Below are 25,347 nucleotides of genomic sequence, written 5' to 3'. Positions count from 1 at the left end.
GTTTTCTTTGTGGAACTGGGCATTATTTTATGTGATGGTGGGACAAGAAGCTGACCTTTATAACTCAACAGCAATTACCTTCATTTAAGAACCATCACACAGAGTGAAATATATTGAGAGAAAATTCAACTATATATATATTTAAATTCTGTGCTCTTTGGTGGATGTCTTTATTTATTCCTGTGAGGTATTTAAGTGATGCACAAGGAATTGGTGTTGTGAGCAGGAGCAATTCTTTTGTCAGAAGTGTATGTCCAAAAAATTGGAATAAATATATGATGATGCAAGGAATTGGACTGATTTTGTTGTTGTTGTGGTTTTCTTGTTATTAAGAGTCTTCCTCAGTAATCTGATAGGTGACCAGCAGGAATTGTGAATAAAGATATAACCTAGGACTGATATTGTAACCTGCTCAGAATAAAAATATGAAGCTCTGCAAGGAACTAACTGTTTAACCTTTCATGTTAATCAGATGGCATGTCTACATTTAATAGGTCAAGTAGCAACTGAGAAAACTCAGAAGTTGGATTAACCTTTCACAGGTTTTCTGACAGTCTGGGTTGTTCTACTTGACCTACATTCTCTTTAGCCTACAGTCTTTAATTTTCAGAAGTGTTTCTCACGAATAAAACATTCTTTTTGCTTTTTTGATACAATTTAGTAACATATAACCTTTTTTTTTTTTTTTTTTTTTTTCTTTCTTGTAGGATGCTTCGAGTGTTGCATCAAATGCCTGGGAGGCATTCCCTACGCATCTTTGATTGCTACCATCCTGCTCTATGCTGGAGTTGCACTGTTCTGTGGCTGTGGACATGAAGCACTTTCAGGAACTGTCAACATTCTGCAAACCTACTTTGAGATGACAAGATCTGCAGGAGATGTTATTGATGCCTTCACCCTGTAAGTTCTTTTTACTTGTTTCCTTTTAAAACTGCTGAAAAATTCCACAAGAGATATAAATTTTGTGGATATTCTCAGCTCAGTCTGAGAGAAAGAGAAAGGTTTTCTAACCAGGCAAGAGCCTGGGAAGCAGTTGGGAAAGAATGTAAATAATTCTCTAATCTATCTTGTTATTCACATTGTTTATAGGTATGTTCTGCCACTGTGAGTCATTCACTGCCTACCAATGGTGTGGGATGTTTTTACTCTAAGACCAATGAAATTAGTCTTCTCGATGCTCTCTGTATATAGAGCGGTGCATTTGAAATAAAGGAGAGAGTTCATTTTCTTAGCCTTCTGATCTGGAGTTCTTTGTTCCCGTCCTGCTCAACAGGACGTCAAATTTGACTCAGGAAAATATATTTTTTTTGTGAAAATCATAAAGAAAATGGTTTGGATAAGCTTAGCAGATGAAGTTTTGACAAGGCTGATATTTTTAGTATTTACAAGCAATTTGTAATACTATTAAATATCCCACAGCTTTAATTAATTTATCACTAAAATTTACTTCATATAATATCAAAAAATCTGTTCCATGCGTTCTTGCATTTAAAAAACAAGCAAGCAAGCAAACAAGCAAACAAACCCTGTAGCCACAAAACTATGAATAGATAAAGCAGACTTATGCAACAATTATGAGTTTTGGGAATAAACACAGTAAAGAGGTAACCAAGGAGTTGTGCAGAACCCTGAGACCTGAAATGTCAAAATTCTGTTGCCTCTGGTTTTTCTAGAATTAAGCTGTTTTGAAGGTTTCATGCTTTGCTATTCCTGAAAATCTATTTCTGGAAGACCTTTGTTTTGCTGAACATCAACTTATCTTTGTTAAATTTATTACATTTTAAAAAATAGTTTATTGTATGTTGAAATTTAATGAAATATTTTATTGTATCTTTAAAATTGTCTCTTTAAAATATTATATTCTCAGATATTTGAAATTCAAATTCTTACCTAGCTGCTAATGGTTTTAACTAAAGCTGAAGAAGCTTATCCTTAAATTTGTAATTATTTTCTTTCATGAATATTTTTCATTAAAGTGAAGTGATTTGATCATCAAAAACATTGACCTCTTCTGATGGATAGTTCTACAACAAACATCTCAGGGCTTAGCAGTGATCAAAAAAACCAAGTACCAACAAGTAGAAAAATCAAAGTGAAACAGAGAACATACTTATGCCATTATGTAAGTCCATCTTTAATTTATGTCATAAATACTGTATACAATGTTGGTTCCTCAAAGAACGGAAAGAAACGATGATTATAGAACAGGAGGTACATGGTTAAAAATTGAAGACAGGAAAATTCTTCAGTCTAGAAAAGGGGTAATTAAGAGCTGTTTCATGAGTGGTCTGTAAATTCATAGTATATAAGACATGCAAGATTGCTTTGTCTTTCTATTCCAGTATAAAAAGGTTGAGGTATCAGAGGAAAGTAGTACGCACCAGATTCAGCAGGAGCAAATTTTTCAATTTTTTAATAGCAAAGCTAGAAACCTCTTTGCATATTATGGATGCCAGAAGTTTTTAAGGCTCCAGGGGAAGACTGGATAATAATGGAAAACAAATACATCCATTTCTAATGACACACAGACTTATGCAGCCCAGGAAGTCACAAAGGCCAGACTAGTGTTGGAGGTTATCCTGTTGACTTGCCTGCTCTTACTCTTTCCTTTTATTCATTGTTTGACATACAAAAATGAACAAGATACATGTATATTTGATCTGACTGGGTACCACTATTTGCATGAGAGCTAGAAATGGAATCTGAAATTTCTTAACTTCTCTTGGGGTATGTTATCAACATCCTTTCCAAAACTTCTCTGCAAATTTTAGGTGTACTCACTGTGGGATTAGTAGCCAGAAGGGAGCGTGAATCAAATAAGTCCGTCACTGCTACACTAAATTAACATTTCTTCTTTGGATCAAGGATTTTTTATGTCCTTGTATAATAATATGTTGGATTATGGGGAAAATGTATCTTCTGCTTTGCCTTTTTGGATTGTCATTTAGAATGATGAGTCTGGCTTGACTTGGTGGCTAAGGTTCATTGTTCTCCTGAATGAAAGATCAGTCATTTTATTAGGCTCTAACTTATTTTATTAGTCCCTAGGAAGCTATTAGTGCAGAACAGCCACAAATCAATGCTTTCTCTTCATAGCACGTTTTTCAGCTTCTCTCTGTCACATACTAAAGTGAAAGTATCAGTCAGGGAATATAGTCCAAATGCATATATTTCACCATAAAAGGTTAAGGAATTGTATTTTTTCCCCCTGGTATTTGTTTTTCTTAGCTAGCAGCTTTTAGATCTGTTTGTTTTCTTTGCCTACTTAAAGAGATATTAAACCCAGTTCTTTCTTTGGCAGACCTATTGTAAAATTAAATTTGATTTTATTCAGTTGTGAAAGGTATATATAAACTTAGGTCTTAAAGGCAGGAGGAGCAAATATATTGATTAAAAGCAGATAAGCAATTGCTTTGAACTGGGTAAACTGTGTGACTCAAAGAAATCTGCACACGTGAATTTTCTACCTGTTTAAGTGGATATTACACTGCTTTTAAAATAATTTTATAGGGTGAATAAATCCTTGATATTTTCTCACAAGTATTGATTAATCACTGGCAGTACAAAAGCTCTATAGTAATTATTCTTTTGAAAGACTAAAAACCAGAAAGAAAAATATGTAAGTAGAATAAATGCTGTAGTGCCTACATCCTTAAAACAATACATATTGAAATGGAAATAAAACCTATTTTTTTTTTTTTTTTTGGATTAAAAATTATAAGAACTTAAAAAAAAAAATAGCAGTGTGCCCTAGTCTACTGTACATTTGAAAGATTATTTAACACATTTGGGCTCTTGATGCTTCTAGTGCTGTGAAGTGTCTCAGGCTGGCCTGGAGTCTGTCCTTCTGTGATAAATGTGCCAGGCAGATGCTGCACTGGAGTGAAGTGCATTAGATTCTGTTTAATCATGCTTATGGTTTCTGTCTATACTTTTTATTAGCATGCTGGGTTTCAAATGTCATTCAGCATAAAAATCAATCCCAATCTGAGAGCTATTTATGTAGGTGGCAAGAGATAAAGGCTGTTTTAACTTTTTGCATTGTGCAAATAACACAACTCAAGCCACCCTGTATCTTTTATCTCTGTCAATGCAGCTACGGGCTATAATTTAGAAGAAGCAGCAGAGCCCTATAAGGAAAATAGGGCATAATGAGGGCATAAACAAAATCTGAAACACTCTCTAAATGCCTAAAATAAAAGCCAAAATACCTAGATCCAGAAACGCCATCCAGAAACACCCATATCAATGTCCCTGAAGGCATCAACAGCCCTGATTGTCCCTGCCTGGCCTCTCCTAGGGCCTCCCATCAGCCTTCCCATGGTCCAGGACCACATCTCAGTGAAGCCAGAGGGGTTCAGACCCTCACCTCAGACTCTCCTGGCCACGGGGTTGGGGCTGCTCTGGGCTGCCCACACTCCACATGATGCCTTGACACTTGGGGAGAGATTAATTAATTAAGAACCTGCATTAGGCAGCAAAGTTGGCTTGGGGCATTCACCTCTCGGGGATTCAGCCAAAAGCAAGAGCCCTGTGGAATAAAAGAGGTGATCTGAGTGCTGGTCCTGCAGACTGGTCCTTCATTCCATCTCCCTGGATTACTGTCTGAATTCAAGGAGTCTATAACAGCTGCATATCATATCTGCTGTGGAAATATTGACACGTAGTAAATATTTGTAATTTTAAAATGATAAGCAAGTTTTGTAGCTGTCATTTAAATTCTATAAATACCAGTCAGTTACATAAATTTTCTCAAATTTATGATTTTCTTTCCAAGTTACAATACAAAATGATCATGGTCAATAATTCCAAAGTTATGGAGGCAACATAGAGAGATGCTGGGTAGGGTAGAGAGAATGCTTTTTCGCTTGCTTGTTTTTAAGGGGAAAATACAACCCAAAATTCAGCCTGTAATAAGATGCAAAACCCAAAAATTTCTAAAAAAAGCCAATAATTTTTTTAAAAAGGATTTTGTCTCAAAGCACTGGATTATAGCTTGTCTTTAGTTTCTTCAGGGGAGAAAGGTAAAACAGTTACTCTAAATACTTGAAAGCTGATATAAATCAAATGTGTTCAAATTCATGAGAACACATGCTGTATAGATAGGTATTCCTTATGGAGAGAACATACCTTCAAAAATCACATAGCTGAATGGTAGACTCCTCTCTCTTTAGACAACCATTTTTAAACCCATGAACTTTTAATAAATTGGATGGCTATGAAGACATTTGGAATTATCAGTGTGTGACCTTTTCATTGGGACTAACTTCTAATTACATTGCTTTCTGAATGACTTTTGGGAAGATTCATTCCCTACAGTTCCAGACTTTTTCACTATCAACCATATCTAATGGTAGCTGTTTCCCTCTACCCACTCCTCCACCAAGTGAAGGAATGCCTGTTTGGGAATTTGCAGAAGTCACAGGCTTTTTTTTGGGATGTGGATACTTTCAGTGGCTGTAGAGTAGTTATTTTATTTTGTGATCCAAACAAAGCCTAAGAAAATACATGTGATGCTTTATATTATCCTGAAAACTACTTTTATAATATTTAACTGCAAGAGGTGAATGTTTTATGTTGCTGACTTTGTCAATTTAACAGCTCTGTAGATTTCACTAAAACTGAGCCATCTGCTTGAGGTGGATGTGGTTTTCAGTCATTCTCCTAATAACTTAATAAAATGCAGTGAACACTATATGCAAAGTACCAGGTATAACTAGATTTTCTTACTTAATCACTGATTTTGAGAACATTGCAAAGTCAGCAGAAAGAGACGTGATTATCAAGCATGTATTGCATGAGCTGGATTTTTATATTTTTCTGGTGTTTGGAATAAATTCCAAAAGAAGATTTTAGAAAATCAGCAGCACAAGGTATGTTTTGTGTATTTCCCAACAGCATCCTTTTCCAGTTCTTTCTCTTTAGTACGCAAAGCCAGTTAGTGCCATCTGTCACATGTTTGTGATATATAGGCCATGGAACAAGGGAATCATGCTCTTAGAGCGGAAAATGAAGAAATCTCCCTGATAGTAACATTAAACCCATTTTCCTACTACAGTCAAAGCTAATTCAGGTAATTGTAAATTCACTTCCTTTAAAGGTGTGAAACCAAATAGTAAACCAAATGAAGCTGCAATCTGTAATTTTGTTGTCACTGTGTTCTCTACAGGAAGTTGCATTGACACTGTATTGGTGCCACCTTCCTAGGTCTAAAAATTTCTTTCCTTTCAGGATGTGAGATCTGTGTTTCAGGTACTGCTATGGCCAAGTTTGATGCTTGCTGATGACCTTTCTGTTAGTGTATAGTCAGGGTTTATTAGACAGTATTGTTATGTAATATACATATGTATGCACAACTTTTCTTTTGAGTAAAACAAAAAAAAAAGATTGCTTAGAATCTTTTATATCTCCCCTCTTAGGGATAAAAACCAGTGTTTTGAGAGGTAGATAAATGGATGTTATGCTTTTTTGTTTGTTTGTTTGTTGTTGTTGTTGTTGACTTTGCTGTTATCAGAAGTTAAATGCTGGTAGCACTAAAATATTACTGTTATCATCAATCTTTCTACACTTATATTAGTGGAACACTGTGAAAGTTATGACAATGTGCCCCATAGTAAAGGACAGCTGATATTAAATGTGATATTTATAAACATTTGCATTAGACTGTGTGATGATTCTGTTTAAGGCATCTACTTAATACACAATAGTAGTAATCTGGTTTTCCCCATACATTTTTGATCTCTTACAAAAGTATTCCTTAAATTTGAACATACATTATGTTTTAAATACTATTTTTATTATGGAAAGCAAAACATCAAATAATTGCTAACTTAAGCAGGCCTGTGCCATAGCATGTTTGGAAACAGCAACTGAGATTGTGTAGAAGAATTAAGTTTTCTCTGCATGGAATATCCAACCTTGACTCATGTGTCCTCTTTGAGTATTATAATTTGGCAGGAACCACCAGAGAGAGAACAATGTCATTGAAGATTCAGGTTACTTAAGGAGAACAGTTTTTATTTCATTGGAATAATTGAGTCACATATAAATAGCACCACTGGGCAAATACAGCATATTAAATACTAGATGCAGAACATAGGATTTTAGATCTGGTATCATTGGCAGATGCATCAAATCCGGCAAAAAATATCAGCACCTGAGAACATGACCTTTACAAGATTATACAGTGCTGAAAAGTCGCATTTGCCACCTATTCAACTATATTATGTAGTCCAGTCTTCTGTATTCTGTTAAATGCAATATCAGTGAGAATTTATATAAGTAAAACTCAGGATCTGGCATTTACCTGCAAAGATGTAGTCCTCATTTTGTGAAATTGAATAAGGAAATTCAGAGTACCATATGAAAATTCCCGAGGAATAATCTGGAAAATTCATAGCAGTGAATGTGAATACCAGCAGAGTGATCTTACATAAAGAATTTATTGGTCTTCTTCTGTGCAAATACAGTCTCCTACTTTTTGGCAGACATTTGTATTATTTAGTACTGCGTTAAGTAGCTCTCCTTCCTGGTTGACTGGAATCTTAGATTAACTATAATCACTTAATGCCTTGTGATTTTCCCTTTCTCAATAGGTGGTTCATCTCCATAGAAATATCTTTTTCAACTGCCTTTATTTCCCTTTAGTCTTAGCTCACTTCATAAACAGATAAAATGGAAAGCATATATTTATATGTAATATCCATATTTCTAAATATGCTTTATGTGCCATATAAAACTAACTCTGTGTTCCACAGGATATCTAAAGAGGGTAAATTCACTATTATGATCCCAATCTGGGCATACAGTAGCTGTATGCAAGCTGTCACTCTTACACTTTTAGTATGTATTTTGTATTTCTCCAAGCTTATAGTTGTACTAACGAAACACTCACAAATCCTGTGATATGCTTTTGCAACATCTTTTACACTCTACTGCTACAGAAGATTGCCTGGAAATTCAGTATCCATAGTGTACAACAACCATCATGTAATTCCACCAGAAGTCCGCACAATACTCTGCACTAGTTCCAGTGGGGGTTTTGCCTTCTTCAGAAAAAGAAGGCTACTGATCTCTTCTGTAATTAGCATCTCTAAAAAAGTTTCTAAGTAGTTTTAGACAGAACAAAATTAGGTTATAAAAAAGCCCCAAACAATGTTGAGGAGAAGCCTTGTCTTGCCAGTCATATTAAAAATTCAGTATTTTGGACTCAAAGTTTTCATTATTTCATGATTTCATCATTTCATCATTTCCTGATGAACTTTAGTTGAACATTCTATACTCCAGTTTTATTTTCTTCCCTCCTGAAATTTAGAAGTTAGACTCCCTATTAGAAATCTAGAAAAAATTCCTCATGGACTTAACGCTGAATTTTTTTTAGTACTTTCATTTTTTTTTCCCTTCACTGTGAGAATATTTCAGTTTCTTTTACCTCATTTGGGTTTTTACTTGGGGGTTTTTGTCTTACTTTGCAGGTAGTACATGACTATAATAAATTCTTTTTCCTCCCTATTTGTTTTCCTCCTGGAGTTTGTCTTTGCTTGTCTCCTCCTTTTCCTAACAATTTCCCTCTGTTTTATGGTACCAGCTGTCTTCTTTGCTCAATCTATTTAAGTGAATAGTATCATGAACTGACACCAAGAAAATGTTCCCAGCTGGTTTGCAGGAGAGCCTGAGCACATTTTTACAAAAATTCCAAGGGCTTGGTTTCTGCATAGCCTAAACAGACCTTTTCTCTTACAAGCATCCCCTCATATCTTGTCTGTCTTCTAAAAACACAGTTGCAAAACTATTTCTACAAGCTTGAGACAGCATGAGGGAGAGGCTGCTATCCAGTGTCTTAACACCCTCTTAGCATCAGTCCCTTAGGGGGCAAGAGGATCAGCATGGAGGTCAGCATTTCTGCTGGTTTACAGAGTAACAGAGGTTATTGTGTGTTCTAGATGTAAGCATCAAGTATTCAAAATACCCTGTCATTGAAAGAGAAAAAAAATTTGAAAAGCAAAAAAAATCCTCCAAAACAGGAGAAGCCCTTCTACCCCAGTGGTAACATTTGCATGTATTTCTTATCCTTCTAAATTTTCTATGCAGGCTGAAAAAAAAAAAAAAAAAACCAACAAAAAAAAAAAACAAAAGGCAGTTTTTCATTAGATGTTGTACTATGGTAATCTTATTAACATTTCAGAACTTTGATTGCTTTGGTATTTTATTTTTCTTATTATGTTTGGGAGTTTTTTAGCTTGGAAATAGATGTAATTGCCTGAAACTACTCGCATTCAGAAAGTATAGGTACAATTCACTGGCAATCATGTTCTACTTAACATCTCTTATATCTTAATATCATTATATATATTGGAGAAGTTATGTTATAAATTCTGGAATAGAAACATGAGACAGAATTATAAATTCAGGAAAATGAGTCCCACAGTAATATCTGGTATTCTGGTGGGTAGGCCAATGAAAACCTTTGGAATATTAGGCTTTTATCACTTGTTTAGGCTGAAGTGCACACATAATTTTTTAGAATATAATGTTTTTCTGGGCAGCATAAGAATCCTGCCACAGGGCAAATTAATGTAAACTTTAGCTGTTAATTACAACTAAATGTCTGTACTGCATTCATATATTAACCAACTTAAAAAAAAAATATCCCTAGCAAATATGTAGATTGTTCCAAAACTATATTAAGACACTTTTCACAAAAACCTGCTGAACATAGACAAGTTTGTTTAACAAATTATTTTATTTCTTGCTGATTTATTATAATTTTTAACACTAAAATTTGCCAAAACACCACGAAAATACACAGTAGGAAATCTGCAACATTGGTCTGACTCACTAAGAATATTTTCACTCACCTTTGACTTGTCTCTGCTGGGATAATCTACTCGGTTCTCAGTTTCAACCTGTTCATTGAGAAGTTAGCATTGATGGCTTCCCTGAATACCTTCTGCCAGAAGAATGTTTTCTCTAGAGATATTTTGAATATGCTTCTTGTTGGATAGAATCCAGATTCAGACTAATGAATCAGGGGAGTGTAGTTATTATGGAATAATTAATGGCCTAGCAGCAGAGAAAGAACTAAAAATTGAAGGATCAGCTTGATTTAAATCACAATTTAAAAACAGTAATGTTTTTAACACTTCTGAACATAGTGTTGTTAGGAAAAGCAGATCCATAATTCATGGAGAATCTACCAGATTAAAACAAATATATGGCTTAGATTATTCTGTATTTTTTTAAAAAAATCTTTTACTAACTTCAAGAGGCTTTTCACAATTCTTTTTTGTTTAGATAATAATTCATCTCATTCTACTCAGCAGCCTAGGTCAGAGTAGCTTTAATAATAATGTATATTTTTCCAATATAAAATAAATATTCTTTTGTAAAATAGTGTATATTTTTCCAATCCTGTCAGAAGAACAAAATTTTATCTTTATTGTTTTGTCTCCTTCCTTTGCTCATTACCCACCTCTTTCCTTACATCCCATGTAAGCCCTTCTTGTTCTCTTTCTGTGTCCTTATCCATCTTGCCCATTGGCTCATGTTCATTACCCCTTCTGCCATTCTCTTCTACCTCCCTGGTTGCTCTCATGCTCTGTCTGCAGCATTTGAGAATTTGCTGAAGCACAGATGGCAATTAATCTCCATGAGTTCATCCACAAAGAATCACATTTTATCTTAAAGAAAGGCAATCTCCATTTTATAAGGTCTATCTTTTATCTATTATAACTTAATGAGAAAATAAAAGTTTATGTGAACTGTTTTAGATGATGCATAATAACTTAATAGCAATGCTATCTTCAAAACTATGTATGTGTATACATATATATATATATATATATATATATAAAGTTATTCTTGTAATACATTTTCTTTAAATACCGCAGACACTAAATGTAGCTATACTGCAATACAATTCTATTTGGCTTTTAAAGAGGAAGTTGAGTGATTGTCTCATGATTTTCATTTATCTTTTTACTCTTTGCTGTACAGGAGATCCTTTTCCCTTGGAATAAGTCTAGTATTTCATCCCATGTAGTCTGATGAATAGAGGTTTTATGACCTCTCTGTAACAAGTGGATGAGGAGGAAATAGTTTTCTATATTTGGCTACTGTTGGGCTATATATATTTTTTTTTCCTTTTGTGAAAGGAAGGCTTAAGTGAAAGTCATTCCTGTAGATGCACATAAGGCTAAGGAAAAAGCAGAGCTCTCTTAGTATGCTTTTTGACACAAGCAGCTCAGTGGGAGACTCAGCACAGATGGTTTAAAGGGCTGTTGTAAGGACTGAAATAGTCTCTGGACTTCTCAAAAGTCCTAATCTCTTTAGGGCAATGAGAGCTTGTAACTGAGCACATTGAGGTCTGGGGGGAGCTGCTGCTGGCAGAACTCCCAGACTTCAACCGCTGATGAAGGTCAAAATTGTTTAAAGTATATGATATAGGAATTGGAAGAGTTTTTATGGAATAACCACAAAGTTGCTATTTGTTTTGTAACCTTTTTTTAAAATTACTATTGACAAGATAGGCTTAAAACACAGTTTTGTTGTTAAAAAAAAGTGTTACAATGGCTGAATTACTGTCAAATCAGGGAAATGGGATTTTTGCAATGTAATCAGAATTATATATATTAAAATAATAATCTCATACCATCTACAGTGTTAAATTTTTTTCACCATTTTGAATTGTTCAAGTATCTATTCCATGCAGAAATTGACTTACTGTAGTTTTCATTTGAGTATGAGACAAAAAGCAATGTAAAAAAAGAAAAAAGGCTGGAAGTGCTTTGGTATTAGAATGTTAGGGAAAAACATAACCTCTTTGATTTCCAGAAGCATTCATTTCTAGTACTTCTTCCATCCCCAGTTATGCAAAAAGCTTAACTGCATTTTTATTGCATTTTTTTATGACCTGAACCTGATTTTGAATCTTTTGAAAGCCATTCAAGCTCAAAGACATTTTAAGAGTTTTTTGAGTTTTTCTATTGTATTATACATGTAAAATGTGTACTGTGAGCTGTCTTTTGAGTGATGATGGAAAGTGTGCTCCTAAGGAATTGTTATCATTAAATATTTCCTTTCATAAAAATAAAAATATTAATCATTGTCTTGAGAAAATATCCAGTATGTGTAATGGCATGTCAAAATTCATCTAGCAGATCCTAATGGATCTCAGCCTTATTTTTTGTCTTTCACTGTTAGGTGTCGCTTTCTTGACCTGGAGAACAAGATTGGAATTTAGTACCATCTTAAATCTGCATATTATCATTTTATAAAGAGTTCCACAGCTTCTTCCTTGTCACATCAACAAAATGGAAATTTACTGTGGCTAGTTTTTTTTAGAGAAGATGAAGTAGAAAACTTTGAAATTGGCTGATCCAAGGCTATAGTCAGTAGGAATGTTTCCAAGTTTAGACAACAGAGCAGCGAGGTGCTATCAAAAATCTTGTCCCAAATGCTGGTCATGAGAGAATATTTAAGAGGCATAGTTGCCACTGTGCCTACCCTGAAGCTCCCTGGCTTCGCCTGCCCGGCCGAGGCACGGTCAGCAGCGGGGCCACTCCCTTGTTTCTCGAGGAGATTCGGGGAGCGGCTAAGACAGAGCGCTTCGCTGTTTGCCTCGTAAGAAGGAGAGGCGGCATCCGAGGAGGTAATGAGGGAGTCGACTCAAGGCCAGGGAAAAAGTCTCAGGTTTAATGCAAGCTCTGGGGAGCTCTGAATGCCATTGTCCCGACAGCTGAAAGTGCTCTCGTGGCTTTCACAATCATCTTAAATACCAGGGCGGTGACAAGGGGGAAGGGACGCCCACCACCCAATGGGGGATTCAGGGGAGTGGAAGGCGGAAGGACAGACAGACACACAAACCAATGGGGGAAGTTCACGGGAGGGACCCCTGTCCCTTGTCCACTCACTCGATAGCCAAGATGGAAGATTTTGGGAGAGTGGGATTAGGAGCTGAGTGATGGACAAGGTACCAGGGAGGGGACAGGGGAGTGACTGAGCATTTTCAGGGAGACTGGCATTGAGGGAAAGGCGGGAAAGCTCAGGGTGTAACCATTGGGAGACAACGGGGGGTGAAGGGACAAACCATTACAGGACTGTTACGAAGAGATAAAAACACAATACAACACACAGTGTTCTTGAGCCAATGTTGAATTTACAGACAGTGCTGGGCAGAACAACCATACAACCCAAATAATCTGCTCTGTAGTGAACTGAGCCTTCTAGGACCCTGCATGTCACACTGCAAGCCATCCCACCATTGCTTCAGCTGTGTGTCTGTGAAATGATGTTTTAAAACCTGGTTATAGAAGAATTCCAGATCTGACCTCATTACTTCTGGAATAAAATATTTCTGGTTTGAAGTAAGGAACCTCTCTTGATGACTTTATTATTCTGTGTCAAACACTTTTTCCACTGGAGAATAAGTGGGAGAATAACAATGAGAAGCTAGCACAGACTGACACTGCAATTTGAGAACTACTTGTATGTGTAGAAAGTTTTATTGAAGATTGTAACTAAATATCTCCTAGGTGCTGGATAGAATGTGTGAGTTAGGAGATGTGTCAGATTTTTGCTTCCTTTTCCTTTTCTTTTTTTTCTTTTCTACTTCATTTAGAGAAAAAAAACTGAAAAGTAACTTTTAAGTGGATGTGACAATTTCTGCTGTCTTACCTAAAAAGATCAATTTTTACATTTAATTGGATTAAATGACCCAGTGTTTCTTATAGGAACACTATTTTATTTCAAAGTTCATTCCTGTCCTCAGCTTCACCTGCCATTATAGCACATCAGCACTTACACTGACTCCAGTCAGTCATAAAGTTGGAGACTCAGGGGGTCTGATTATCTCACCCTGAAATTTCAGACTCAGCTTTAAATATTTATGCAGATAATTAATCTTTGCTGTTCCTATACAGGATTGACATCTTCAAGTATGTGATATATGGTGTAGCAGCTGCATTCTTTGTATATGGCATTCTGCTGATGGTGGAGGGATTCTTTACAACTGGTGCCATCAAGGATCTCTATGGAGATTTCAAAATCACCACTTGTGGCAGATGTGTGAGTGCCTGGGTAAGTGGCTAAGAAAGCTTTTGTACTATGACAAATTCAATATGTCAAAAATATATTTTTAGTGCCTTGTGATGTTTATTTTTTGGTTTTGGTTTTCTTTAATATTAATATTAATAGTCTTTAATATTTTGAGCTACCTCAGTTCAGTGTTTACAAATTACAGCAAAGGAGAACAGTGTTTTAAATATTCTCTGTATTGGTTAAATGCTATGTAATTCTTGCTACTCAGGAGCAATGAATTCCACCAGCTGAGTGAGAAAGCTCGTTACCTCAGCAACACAAGCTGTACTGAGCAGGACTAAAACTGTAAGGCCTCCAGCTCTACTGGGAATTAAATATTTCTCTTACTAATATTTTCAGTTATTTTAGGAATCTTGCCTGTTCCTCTTTGGAACAAGCAGAGACCTGACATCGGGTTCTATTTTGTTTCTAAATGGCAAACAGGCCACTATTTACTCCTGTGTTAATCTCTGGTTTGGAGAGACCATTTACTTATGATCTTGGAAAACTTGGATTCAAAAATTCTGATTTGTACTAGGACTTAAATGGAAGTTTATCATACTAAAATTGCTGACTGTTTCAGCTGGGATTATTTTAACATTTCTGTTCAGTGTCAGGTAAGTAACTAATTTTTTTGGTATTTGACTGTTCTGCATCAAAGCTAAGAGGCCTGTGTACCTGGTAGCTGTTGGATTTGGAAATTTCTGAAAACACAGTCTGCATGAAAACCTCGTATTTTGTGATCAATACTAAATGAATAAATACAGCTAAATAGATCTGGGTGTTACACTTATTGTTTATGCTATATTAATGATAAATAACATATAAATAGTAGGCAGGGTTGGGTTTCCCACTGTACTCTGCTACAACTGTCAACACTTAATTAAGTGGAATGCAGTCTAAACAAATATAAGCAATAGATACTTCTAGTCACACAAAGACTATCAAAACTAGTATTTTGGATATCCTGACATTTAAGGTTAAACTGGACACAGATGATCTGCATCTTGTAATTTGGGGAATGCAGTCTGTATGTCATCTCTATGTAGATGTAACCTGCTCTGTAATCCTGTGGTTTTGTCTCCTTTTCTTTCGTTCTTATTATCATTGTATGATTTTGGCATTTTGACTAAGATTGCTTTAAAACCTTTAAATAAATATATAAAAAAAGACTGAGAACATTTTAAATTAAGAGCAGTCATTGCTTATGCCAACACAGCTTTCATCTTCTGAAAAGAAGTCCCTAATCTGTATTCACTGAGGACCTACTAGGTTAGTTCCAATTCTGTATAGAGTGGCAAGATTTGCAGAACACTATTTTTCTTCACAGCTCCCATGAATGCCTGCCAGTACTGCTCCTCAGTACTGCAGCAGAGCAGTGCTACATCCTCTCACAGTTTTGATAACTGTAATTCTATAGTACGTGTCTGGAAGAAACAAACGGTTAAGCAGCTATTCCATGGTTAATATCACTGTAATTATTAGTGATCTGTGACATTATTTCCTTCAATACTTCAATTTCCTCATCGGTAATTTGCAATATTTGTGTTTCACTTTGAGAAGCCCTTGGTTGATACACACTGTGCAGCTAAGGTTAAGGCTGTATACTCTTTATGGCCACAAGTACAATAATCCATCAGTTAGTTTGAGTTAAATACCTTGTTGTCATTATTCTTTAAGTCAGTGGAAGTTTTTTCTTTTTCCTGGTGAAAAAACCCACAAACCTTATGTTTGGTTGCTTGTCTCATTTTGATGATGTGTCAGTAAGAATTCTATACAAATGTCTGGAGTTATTTTGGATTATTATTCTGGCTTTAATGCCTGTGCTCTAGAGAGTATATGTCAATTAAAACTTGATATCCTTTTGACTAGGTTGATTAAGGAAAAAATAACATATTAGATTTAAATATATATATATGTGCAATTACAAAATATTTCAATCCAAGAGAGATGTGTTTAGCATTTATTCAGTTCCTTAACACATGCAATGAGATAAAGAAATAAGACCTAAGAACAACAAAAAGAATAGTGGAGAGGTAAATGAAGCCAAATCAGTATTGTGTGTCAAGGCCAGATTGTTCAATTGTTAAAATAGTGCTGTAATAAATTTTGTTCTGTACAGTTGCCAAAATGAGATAATGCTATTGAAAAGGGTTGGCTGATACTACAAGTTGCAAGAAAGCTTTCTTGTATACAGTTTTGAGCTAGTGATTTTGTAAATATTGTAAAATCTAAACTGCCAAAGATTTCTTTGGCAGTGCATTAATACTAACAGAAATGTACACACAGGATATTTGTTGTTTTGAAAAATTAAAATTATAAAAATGGCTCCACATTAAAAACACCTCTGTAAAAACACCTCAGTTGTGACTATGATTTCATATCAAATTTGTTGATGTCTTTCTAAATAGAAGTTTAACATTTAACATTTCAGTTAAAGTCTAAAAATAAAGTCCTTCAGCTTTGCCATTGCCACCAGTTGTTTGTCATTAATATTTTGCAGGAGCAAATTTGTTATGTCTGTGACTAAACCTACTATGAAAATGTAGGAAAAAATCAATACAAAATTTCAAGAAAGAAAAATTTATTTTAACTTTGTATGAACAAGCTGTATTTCTATATATGGAAATATGAAAAATAACACCTTTTTCTCTTTCTTAAGAAATATTTTTGAAAAGTAGACTTTTGAGAACACTGATAGCCAAGATCTGAAGGAACTTTTCATGTGCTCTTCCTGACCTCCCTCCTTAGACACAAATAGCTCACTTACTAGTTCTGAATGGGCAAAAGGAATTTTTTTGCCTGAAGTAATGGAAAAAGAAATAGCTCAGCCTAACCTTTCCAGTGAATGTATAGTTGACTTATCAGCTGATATGAGCATTCAGAGGCTTAGCATCCAAATCATGTCAGTGCTGCCATGGAGTAGAGCCTCTCACATCTGAGAGAGGCCTTGTGAAAGTGACAATGAAGATTTTCACTGGCAACGTTTGCAGACTTAATTTACTGCAAAAAGTAAAACAAAAGCAGTAAAACAATGCCAGTCACGTTTGAGGAGGGATGGCTTTCATTCTAGGCTTCATTTTTCCATGCCTGAACATGCTTTTAGAGTATTAAACAAACATTCATATATAACTGTGCTGCAGCATGATTAGTAAAGAATGGGAGACAGGCCTGAAGCCAACTGTAACACTGTTTTTGTGTTTGCAATTTAATACCCTTCCTATTTATATTCAGCTCCCTTGGCCATGGAAAGCCTCGTTTACACCTTGTTTTAGAATATCTGCTCACAGGGTCAATAGAAATACAATGACACTTTGCCCCTCATGTTATACTATAAAATGGGAACGGAGGTTTGGTTTTCATTTTATTTCATCAGGAAACATTATATGAAAACAGTGGCAGTGTATTTCTATTTCTTTGTACCTTGCTTTTCAAAGAACCATGTTAAGGCTCTAGAGAAAGATGTTTTATATTCTAAACTGCACTTACATATACCTTCTGTATCTTTAGTTTTAGGAATATTTTATTTAATTACTAACAAGAATTTTTCTGCCTTTGAAAATAAAACTGGATACCTGATTACCTATATGCTATTTCATATATGCTTCTTGAGTGCCTAAACTAAAACATGAACTTCCCAAAATATTTCCAGATTTTCTTTTGCAAAATCTGTGGAAACTGCACAAATGCTTTGAAAAACCATCTGTGAGCTCATCAGTTCTTCTTTTCCTTACCAGACCAGTTATTCTAGAGGCAGTGAAACTGCATCATATTGACATTTGATTATTTGTGTAACAGGAGGAAAAGAGTTCAGTGCAGGCTCAGCTGGCTTTCCCACCCAGAACAGATGCATTATATCTGAATGTTAGAAATGAAGCTCTCATTTCTGAAAATTAAGTACCATGTATGGATATTCTGGGGGAAAACTGTTGATCTGACAGACAGGGAGGCCTTGCTTCTGATTAAATTCTGCTCCATGTGAGGAATGTAATATGCTTCATACCATATTTGTGAGAAATACAGGACCTTCTCTCCAAGACAGAAGATATCCTTATGGGTCCAGAATCCTCTAAACCAATCGTAACTGGGGAAAGTATCTAAAAGTCCTCTTCCTCATACATGTTTAGTTGTGTATGCTGTATGTAGTTTCACACCATGATATGGGAAATGGGCAAGGTGAGATTCACAGTGCTCTGACCTTTCAGATTGCTCAACTGAAAACCAGAAACATGATTTTTTTTGCACAAATTACCCAGAGGCTAATGGAGTAGTTAACTTCAGAGGGATTATATTATGGCACAGATATATCCCACCTAATTAAGGTTGTCAAGAGAAAGGCCTATGCTCCTTCAGTAGTTAAAGGAGAGGGCAGATTACGCAAACTTTGTCAGGTGAATTTAATTTTTTGTCTTATTAGTCCTACTATCCTATTTTATGCAAAGAGAATAACCCTCAAGTCTTTTAAGTTATGTCTTTTATATTAAGCTCTTCAATCAACTATATACATTTGGTTGGATGCATGCTGCCTGGCCCCTTTAGCTGGAATTTAGCTGAATAACATTTGCTATCTAAACATTGCTGGAGTTAGTACATGAAAGAAAACATATCAGCAATTTTATAGGTTGTTGGAATTAATTTTATCCCTGGATACTAAACCAGTCTTGGAATTTCTTTAGAGAACTGTGTTCCTTGTAGTTTTCTGCTCTTGATCTTGAAATAGGAAGAACAGGCCCTAGCAGCAGTTCAAAACTCAGTTGAATGGTTAAGAGAGTCATCTTTATGTCACTCTCTCCCAACTGTATTGTTAATATACATATGGCATCTTGAGAAGAAAGAAGATAGTTATTTTTTCACTATTTGTTATATTTTTAGAAATATTTTGCAATTAGCTCAGAAATTTTGTTATGCATATCTATGTGCTGAGTCTACTTTTTTCTGTTTTATTTCTGTAATCTGTCAAAACCTTTTTGTTTTTCTTTATTGTAAGGTTCCAGATTTTCTCACTTAGGAATATTGCACGTATAAAATCATACTTTCCTTTGATATTTCTTTTCTCCCATAACTTCTCATGTGCTGTATATGCAGCCCTTTTGTTGACTGTGGTATTCATTAGTTCCTTTAATAGAGGGGTGTGCCAGACATTGCAATGTGCCTTGTCAGTACCTTCTCATCTTCTCTTGGTCTTGCTGCTTGCTGACAGCAACCTTGCTGTTTCTGTGGTGATAAACTGGACAAACTGGATGGTTTTGCTTCAGATAGTGCTTTGTGTCTTGCACATTGATGACAGATTTTTTTCCTTGGCATGTGAGCTCAGTCAATAAGTATTTTTTGTTAAACTGCTGTCATACATTTCCAAGGTATGCTTGACTTTGGGAGTGCTTGCACTTTCTCCATGGGCTTTAACTTTCTTTCATGGATCATCATAAATTGCTCAAGATGATAGGTTTATTTCACCTATGTTCAGATAATCCAACTCAGCTTTAACTTGAATGTTTCATCAGATGATGACAGTTTTCCCTGATCCTTACTCTCACCTGGCTAACTTATTAACTGCATCTAGATATCTTACTCATTTTATAGTTATTTAAGCCTTTGAACACCAGTGGAATTATCACAAATTCATTATTTTTATGGTGAAAGAAAATCCACAGAAACCATATACTTTTGTTCTTCTTGTGAACTGCATCTTCCTGTTGATGTCTTATGAATTCATAATTAGCTTTGTAAATATTTTTGGACATTGCTTGCATAGGAAAGAGAGAATTTTTAAAATTTATTTAAGGTCACAATAAAAGCTTAAAAAGCTGTGTTATTGACTTTAAATGGTTGGCAAGACAGGAATCAAGGTCCCTACCCCATCATTTTCTCACAGGCTTCTCAAAGGCCATTAAGAATATATCAGGAAAGAAAACACTCTTTTTTTTGACAGCCAAGTATTAACCTTGAGTGACACATTTATTTAGACTTATAACTATTATTTCTGCTTTCTAGTTTAAGCTTCACTGCCTTGTGTCCAACTACAAACAATGGAAACTTCCTGAAAAAATGCTGCATTGCAAATTTTGGAAATATGAAAAATGTAAATAATCTGTATTGTTCGATCCTTTCCCAGCTGAGTGTTACATCTTCATCTGTGTATAGAAAACTTGTCATCACTGAAACCATTAGAGTATGGTTTCTAAAAAATGTATCAGCTGTTTGGTAGCATAACCTTGTAAATTTACTACAAGGACCAGCCTACATTGTCAGGGAAAAGGTAATGATGGAACTGATTTTTTTTTTTTTATTTAATGTCTTCAAATTGAATAGTTATGTAGCATGAACATAGGAAGGAGAGCACATGAAAAAGGTTATTTAATGAAGATATCCATCTTTTAAAAGCTACTAATCCATATTTCAAAAAGCCAGTTTTAAAACCAAATCATTATCTTCAGTCACATTTAAATATAAAGCAAATAGCTTAACTATATTCCCAGACAGTAGTTCCTAGCATTAGAAAGATACCACCAGAAAGAAAGACAAAAGAAAAAGGATAACTTTGTGAATGTGAAAATATGAGCATCTGCATTTTGAGAAAAAATAATTCCTGTTTGAAAGATTGTGAAAAAAATTAAATAGGAAATTCTGCTTTTGTCAAGCAGCAGTAAAGATCCAATGCTTTCTGTAGGGCTTCAGAAGCTTGTCAAACTACAAAAATTATAGTCTTGCCTAAAGGTTATAAAACAACTGATGATTACTTTAGGCAACATAATGCTACAAACCCATTAACATTCTAAAGAAAATTCAGGAAAAAAAATAGAGTATTTAGTTTCTAAGCAAGTACCAAAGAGACAAATTATATCGTTTTAAGGTATTTTTTTTTCTTGCATCAAAGCAAAGTCATCTTCTTCAAACAGATATTTCATCAATTTTTTTATTAAGCAATATTTCAAAAAATGAATCAATTTGTTAGACAATAATTTCTGACATGATGGTGGAAATCTCCTCCAATACTGCTACCAACAAATCAACAGCATAAATCAGAAGGTAAATCAGTTTTTTAAATGCATCTAAATGGTTTCCAAAGCAATAGAAATAATGCATGGAATATTTTAACCTTGAAATACACATTTAGAAAAATATATGTACAGATGAAAAGCAAAAGCAACAGTGAGAATTTATCCTAATTTTGACAAAATCAGTTTTTCTTCCATCTAAACTATCTGTAGAAGAAAAATGTTTAAAAAAGCCAAACAAAACTGTTCCAAAATTTAATTTCAATTTTCTGGTACTTTATATTTTTATGTTAACATATTTTAATAATCAAAGGAAATTCTCATTAGGTAGTATTCAGTATATGAATGAATTTCACTTAGGCAAACCTAAGAAGTCTGTCCCTCTATGGAGAGAAATTTGGACCAATATTGGCTTTTTTTTTTCCTGTCAAAGCAGTTGACTTGAATGCAAGCCAAGGAATATCAACCACATCACAGTGAAAGCACACCATGAAATCTATCCATGTTTCCACAAGGCTTTTGGAGCTGTGCCTGGGAGGATAATATGTTAGAGAGAGAGAGAGAGAGAGGATGAACATGTTTTGTAGAGGCAATTATAAATGTCCAACAAGTGATTGTTAGCAATGGAAGTGATGTTATAGAAAAGACTTTGCATGTGTGTATTTTCTGTATTTTACAGTGCATTTAGTGATAATGCCAGAACAACAGTCTCTTCCAGAAGCATTGTATATAAAATGAAACAAGTTGAAATATTTTTGCTTCATTTTTTATTTCTCTCCATGAATGAGGCATGAATTTGGAGATGCTAGTTAGTACAGAAATGAAAATGTTAGAGACCATTTCCTTGTGAGCTACTCAACAGTCCTTCTTAAACATGTTTATGTCCAAAGACATCTGTTAATTTTTTTTTTTTTTTCATTTTGTCATTTATTTGCATTTTTGGTTCTAGGCAACATTTTAAAATAAGCAGCTGAGGCTGTTTGAGCTTCTGCATTGTTAAAATGTTTTCCAGAGGAACTCAGCAAGTTTTCTACTTACTCTTTCATATTTGCATATGGGGAATTATACATGTAAAATGCTGTCACAAAAAAAATACATTGGGAAGAGGTGGAAGTGTTTATGGAGAGAGTCTTCTTTAAAAATGAAAAAAATAATTGCAAAAATCTGCTGGATTAAATCTGAACCTCTGAAAAGAAGAACTAAACTCCTGTGGGGTAATAATACAGGTGAAGAACAGGAACAAATACCTAATCATTAAACTGCTCTATCATAAAAGTTTATTGATAAAAAGCCCTTATTGAGTCTGAACTGTTGATGTAAGGTGTAGTCAGAACCCTGCATTATAGAAAATTGAAAGCAAATAAACAACAGGCCTGAAGTGGGAAGTACTTTAAATCTGACTTCCTGTAACCTGAAGGGAGAACTGTGCACTCTATCAGTACTCTCCCAGTACAACTGCATCAAGAAATATTTCATCATTTGAGAAAATATGTGTCAGCTGCAATGAATAATTGAAAAAGAGTATGCAAATGTATTTATGTAGAATGTGTGCAGGGTACAGAGACAGTAGCAATAACTCAGAGGAATTTTTTTCTGGGTAAAATAAACAAGATGAAGCAGAAGGCCTGAAAGGCAAAGGTCAGTTATGATTTTGAAGTTGGGGAAAGTACTAGAACTAAATAAGTTTTTATTAGTATTGAAATCCATATATTTATATGGACAATTGAAAGTGAATGAGGCACTTGAGAGACAGGACAATTCAGCAGGAAATTGGAAAGATCTTTCTGTTCATGCTTTTGTGTGGCCAAAAAATCCAACACAGCGCCTTATTCTGGTATTTCCTGTTTGGAAAACACACCCAAAACCAGGACTACACTGCACTGCAGAAGCCAGCTGCTTCCCAGTATTCCCATAAGAGACAGCCATGCTAACCCTGGGCTTATTCTGGGTCATGTCCAGCAGTGCCAGGGTTTCATAATGAAGCATAATAGGCTTTGAGCAGGATGGATGTACATGATCTGTGTAGGTACGGTTTTGATCTCTGCCAAAAACTGTTTAAGAGAATTTCTGAAGCTGTGAAGAGGTTTGGAAGGAATCTCTTAGTTCATGTAGCTGAAAGTAAACATTTTTTGTGTGTGTGATAGGATAATAAATCTAAATGTGATGGAAACACAGCAAGGTGCACATCTTTTTGCAACTCTCTGCATTGAGAGCTCACATCAGGGAGTTCATATAAAATAAATATATGATGAGATTGAGAGAAAGTGTAAAAGTAAGTACTGAGTGGTTTGGAACAAAGATAAAACTACATGGCAACATGAGCTTTCTGATGTTAAGTTTTATTTGGGCACTTAATTTGTTGTTATGTTTCTGTATTATTTTTCTTGTTGTAAGCAGTAGTGGCCTCATAAAATGAAATGAATGAAGTTTAATTTGTTTCCTTTTCATTCCATTTCTGTTTGTAGAAACTGTACCTTCTAGATAAGATTTCACTGTCTCTGTCCCTAGGGTCATTGAAGCCATCATACAATGTTTCTTCATGGGTACTAAATTATTGATAACAAAACTAAAACAAGAAGAGTGTTTGAAATTTAATGAATGCGCTTTTCATGGAACAAGTACCCATAAATTAGGAAAGAAGGAGGGAAAAAAAACCCAAACCAACCAGTAACTGAAATCTTGATCATATTAAAATAGATAGGATTTGAGTAATGTTTTCAGTGGAAAAAGGATTTCAATCAGCAATGACCACCAGGGAAGTTGTGCTCCACACAAACAGTTCCAGAATATGCTCTGAAATACCTGCTTCCTGACATTGGTGTGTTTTAATTAAAAAAATCATTCCAGAAGGTTGATGATTTGCCTGCTTTGATAATTTATAGCACAGAAATCCATTACAGGCACTGAAAAGCTTACAAAATCTGGCAAGAGCATTTTGCCAACCACAGTAATGATACCAAAAAAACCAAAACACTAAAAGGTTAAAGATTTCTTTGTTCAAATAATTATTCATTTCAGCTATTCTTTGCAAATGTGAGGTGAGTTTAAATTAGTGATCTTTCATCTTCATGATTTGGTAGATTAATTTCACTATCACTTCTAATTTGTTTTGAGTTTATGCGTTTGGCTTCTTAGAGTGAAAATCGAACTGATCAGAGAGCGTAATTCTCACTATAAACACAATAGCTAGGATGCTAAAGAACAAACTGTGATACCTCTTTAAGATGCCATACTGCTATTTCAGAAATCTTCAGCTTGTCACGTAGCAGAATGCTACTTCAAAGGAGAAAGATCCCTTTGAATCTCAGGAGACTGGGTTCTCAATTTAATTCCTGAAGAGAACAGGCACCTTAAGCATTCCTTGTAAGTTCTCATGAGCAAAGAGAGAAGGTTGTAATAGCAGAGAAAATTATCTAAAAAAAGACTTTATTCTTCCCTGTGCTTTTTTTTTTTTAAATCAAATAATTCATCATTTCATTCAATTTAAAAAAAAAAAAGAAGCTACCACTTGCTATTGCTAAAAATTAATTTGTTGTACAAGGTTAAATTATTTTTTACTGTCCTTACAGCAGGAAGTATATTACTGCCCAGATCACTGGGCACATTTCTGTGGTTTGCTTCACTGATATCAGTGATAGCAGCTTCCAGGCATAACCAATAATTACCACATGCTTTAACTTGAAGTTTTGTATTTTAGTTATTCTTACATAAACAAAGGAAACTTCTGTATTTTTTTCTGTCTTGGTGTTCTTGCTGTTATGATATGAAATTAGGCATGTCATTGGCCACTGGCTCTTCAGCTGAAAGCAACTGACAGAGGAAAACTGAAGTTCTTCCTTTTCTAAAATATGTTTTTAAAATGAAATCATCATTTGAGCAATTTTTCTGAGATACTCAAGCAATCAGATTCATGTTTTTAAAGAGAATCCTTTCCATAACAAACAAGCAAACAATTCTCTCTGAGACGGCAGCTCTTGTGACTCACAGCAACTATCATCTGACAGATTTCTACCATTTTATGCCCAAGGCAGATTTTTTAGAGGCTAATAAGCTCTGTTTTCCCCCTCTTTGCTATCCTAGTGCTTTGTATTATCTCAGTAAAAATTTTTGAGTAGGCTTCTTCATCATTACTACAGATCAGAAAATAAATAGATATTAAAAAGAATTTGTATGCTCATGGTAAGACCTGTCTTTTTTTCTCCGTTTGGTAATCACAAAATAGGAAGCTTCTCAAATATATATGGAGCCCAGTCATAAAAACAGTTGTTATGTTTCA

At 34.9% G+C, this 25,347-nt stretch overlaps 1 protein-coding gene across 1 annotated transcript in view; it reads left to right on the top strand.

The window, feature by feature from the left end:
* Positions 1-25,347, top strand: part of GPM6A (glycoprotein M6A) — a 120,997-nt gene that overhangs the window by 81,546 nt on the left and 14,104 nt on the right. Inside the window, exons 2-3 of the mRNA XM_053976512.1 lie at positions 708-900; positions 13,920-14,076. Of these exons, the coding sequence (XP_053832487.1) occupies positions 708-900; positions 13,920-14,076 (350 nt within the window). The remainder of the gene's footprint in view (positions 1-707; positions 901-13,919; positions 14,077-25,347) is intronic.

The sequence above is a fragment of the Vidua macroura genome, chromosome 4, assembly GCF_024509145.1.
Source record: "Vidua macroura isolate BioBank_ID:100142 chromosome 4, ASM2450914v1, whole genome shotgun sequence".
NCBI lineage: Eukaryota > Metazoa > Chordata > Aves > Passeriformes > Viduidae > Vidua > Vidua macroura.
Note: the sequence above shows the minus strand (reverse complement) of the source record. Positions and strands in the feature narration are given on the sequence as shown.